Below are 2,128 nucleotides of genomic sequence, written 5' to 3' on the forward strand. Positions count from 1 at the left end.
AAGAATTTAATTTTTTTTCTTTCAAAATCTAAATATTTGAAACCGATCATTTCGAACCCCACCCAAAATGTAGAAATATCCGAACGGGTTTTATACTTTTAATTTATACCGATATCCGATCCGAATCCGAACGGGCACTTATCCGCCAACCCCTACGTGACATAGCCTTTGTGTTCTTTTATTTTAAATCACGACGTCGATGGCATTGCTGCTTCTTCTCCGGTAAGGAAAAACCAACCCACCGATGCCCTCCCGCAGCAAGGATGGATTCTACACAGAACCGATAGAAAGACAACACAACCGAAGTATTAGGATTTTTTGGCTCTGCCGAGGTCTGATGCAAGTAGCTTTTATCACAATACAATGGAAATGCTGAGGCTGTAATTCGACAACTTTTTGGTTAAACCAAAACCGAACTAAACGGATTAGAGCCGAACTTCTTTTAGTTTATTTGGATGAGTTATTATTGTTTTTTCTCTTCTGCATTTAGTGTATGTGTGAATGTACAGTACTTTACGGTAGGTACAGTGGTGAACAAAGAAAAACAAGTTTTAACAAAAATTGTTTTACAAATAAAATATATCTTTTGTTGTTATCATTTCAAAGTGTTCTAATACTATTTATTCTAAACACTAATATATATAATTTCGATATACCAACCGGCCCTGACCAAAACACTAATTATTCTAATATAAATAAAAATTAATTTTAAATAATTAATCAATATATAAAACTATAAAAATGAATATTTGTTTAAAAATATCTAAAAAGATAAAATCTACCAATTAATTAAATCGTTTAAAATTAATACATTTAATTACAAATAAATATTTATAAATAAAGTACTATGATTATAATATTATTAATTTGTACGGATACTGTAATTAAGAGACTAAAGAGTGAATAGCCTCCTGACCCCTAGTGTCTTGATTCGGAGTCGGACGAACTTTAATGGTTGTAGAGCTATTATGCTTCGGCGATGTCTTTTTCTATAATTGAACATTATTTAGGTTTTTTGCAAAAAAAAAAAAAAAAACATTATTTAGGTAGCTTAAATTTTCGATTAAGTGAACTGCTTGTTTTTCTTGCAATCATTTTATTTTGAAAGAATATCACTAGCATGCGACCTACTTTGTAACAATTCTAATAAACAAAATATATCGACTTTAATTCATTAGTTTATTTGCAACAATTAAGCACGTACAATCTCTATATAAATGCCCCCATAGAGCAAGTATTACTTCACACCACCTCTCAAATATTCTTAGAGTCCTTAACACAGATATTTAATATCTCTCTCTTTTTCTGTTTTCTTTTCCATCCCCCATTTTTTTCTCCAGCGGAGTCTTCTATGGGTCAAAAGAAAACATTGTTCGTTTGCGTTTTTTTCGTGATGGTGCTTTTTAATGGGTTTAATTGCGTCCATGGACGAACCCTAAGAAACATGAAAGTTGATGATAAGATGAATGTTGGTCATGATGATAGCAAGACGATGAAGGCTATGAACAACGATCTGATAGTTGATGAAAAGGCGGTCCAGCTCTCGCAGCCACCTCCTTCGCCAACACCGGAAAGTAAAGATGCAGAAGATTTCAGGCCTACAACACCTGGTCATAGCCCTGGGATTGGCCATAGTTTATCGCACAACTAAACATTTTCATGCAATTGTTATTCCACATATGCATGTGTATATGTGTATTTGTGATTTGTAAACGTATGATTTACTATTGTATTTTAATCATGTTCATGCAGTTCCACTTATAATACGTACGTAACGATGTTCGATGAAAAAAATCTTCAATTTGCTTCTTGGAATACAAATGGTTTAGGTTTTCTTTTCCAGTCGAGGTTGAGTACAGATGATACCTCATCATTCGTATATAAGAATCATTCGGAAACTACATATATGTAGATCCTAAAATATACATTAAGTATTTGATAGTGATCGAAAATTTAATATAAGGAAGAAAAGATGATGTAGGCAACAATATCTTTAGAACACAACGATATAATTAGATTCCAGTAGGCAAAGATAGATTTTATTGATGAATAAGATTGAATACAACGAATGAAATGAGATCGAACGTTACAAATGAGATCGAACGTTACAAATGAGATCGACAAGAGA

General features: G+C 32.5%; 1 protein-coding gene across 1 annotated transcript; it reads left to right on the forward strand.

The window, feature by feature from the left end:
• The first annotated feature begins 244 nt into the window (after positions 1 to 244).
• On the forward strand, positions 245 to 1,651 carry LOC106324591. The gene is made up of 2 exons (XM_013762530.1): positions 245 to 305; positions 1,269 to 1,651. The coding sequence occupies exons 1-2, from the start codon at positions 245 to 247 to the stop codon at positions 1,649 to 1,651; spliced, it is 444 nt and encodes a 147-aa protein (XP_013617984.1).
• Positions 1,652 to 2,128: the final 477 nt, after the last annotated feature.

Source organism: Brassica oleracea, chromosome C2, assembly GCF_000695525.1.
Source record: "Brassica oleracea var. oleracea cultivar TO1000 chromosome C2, BOL, whole genome shotgun sequence".
In the NCBI taxonomy this organism is placed as follows: domain Eukaryota; kingdom Viridiplantae; phylum Streptophyta; class Magnoliopsida; order Brassicales; family Brassicaceae; genus Brassica; species Brassica oleracea.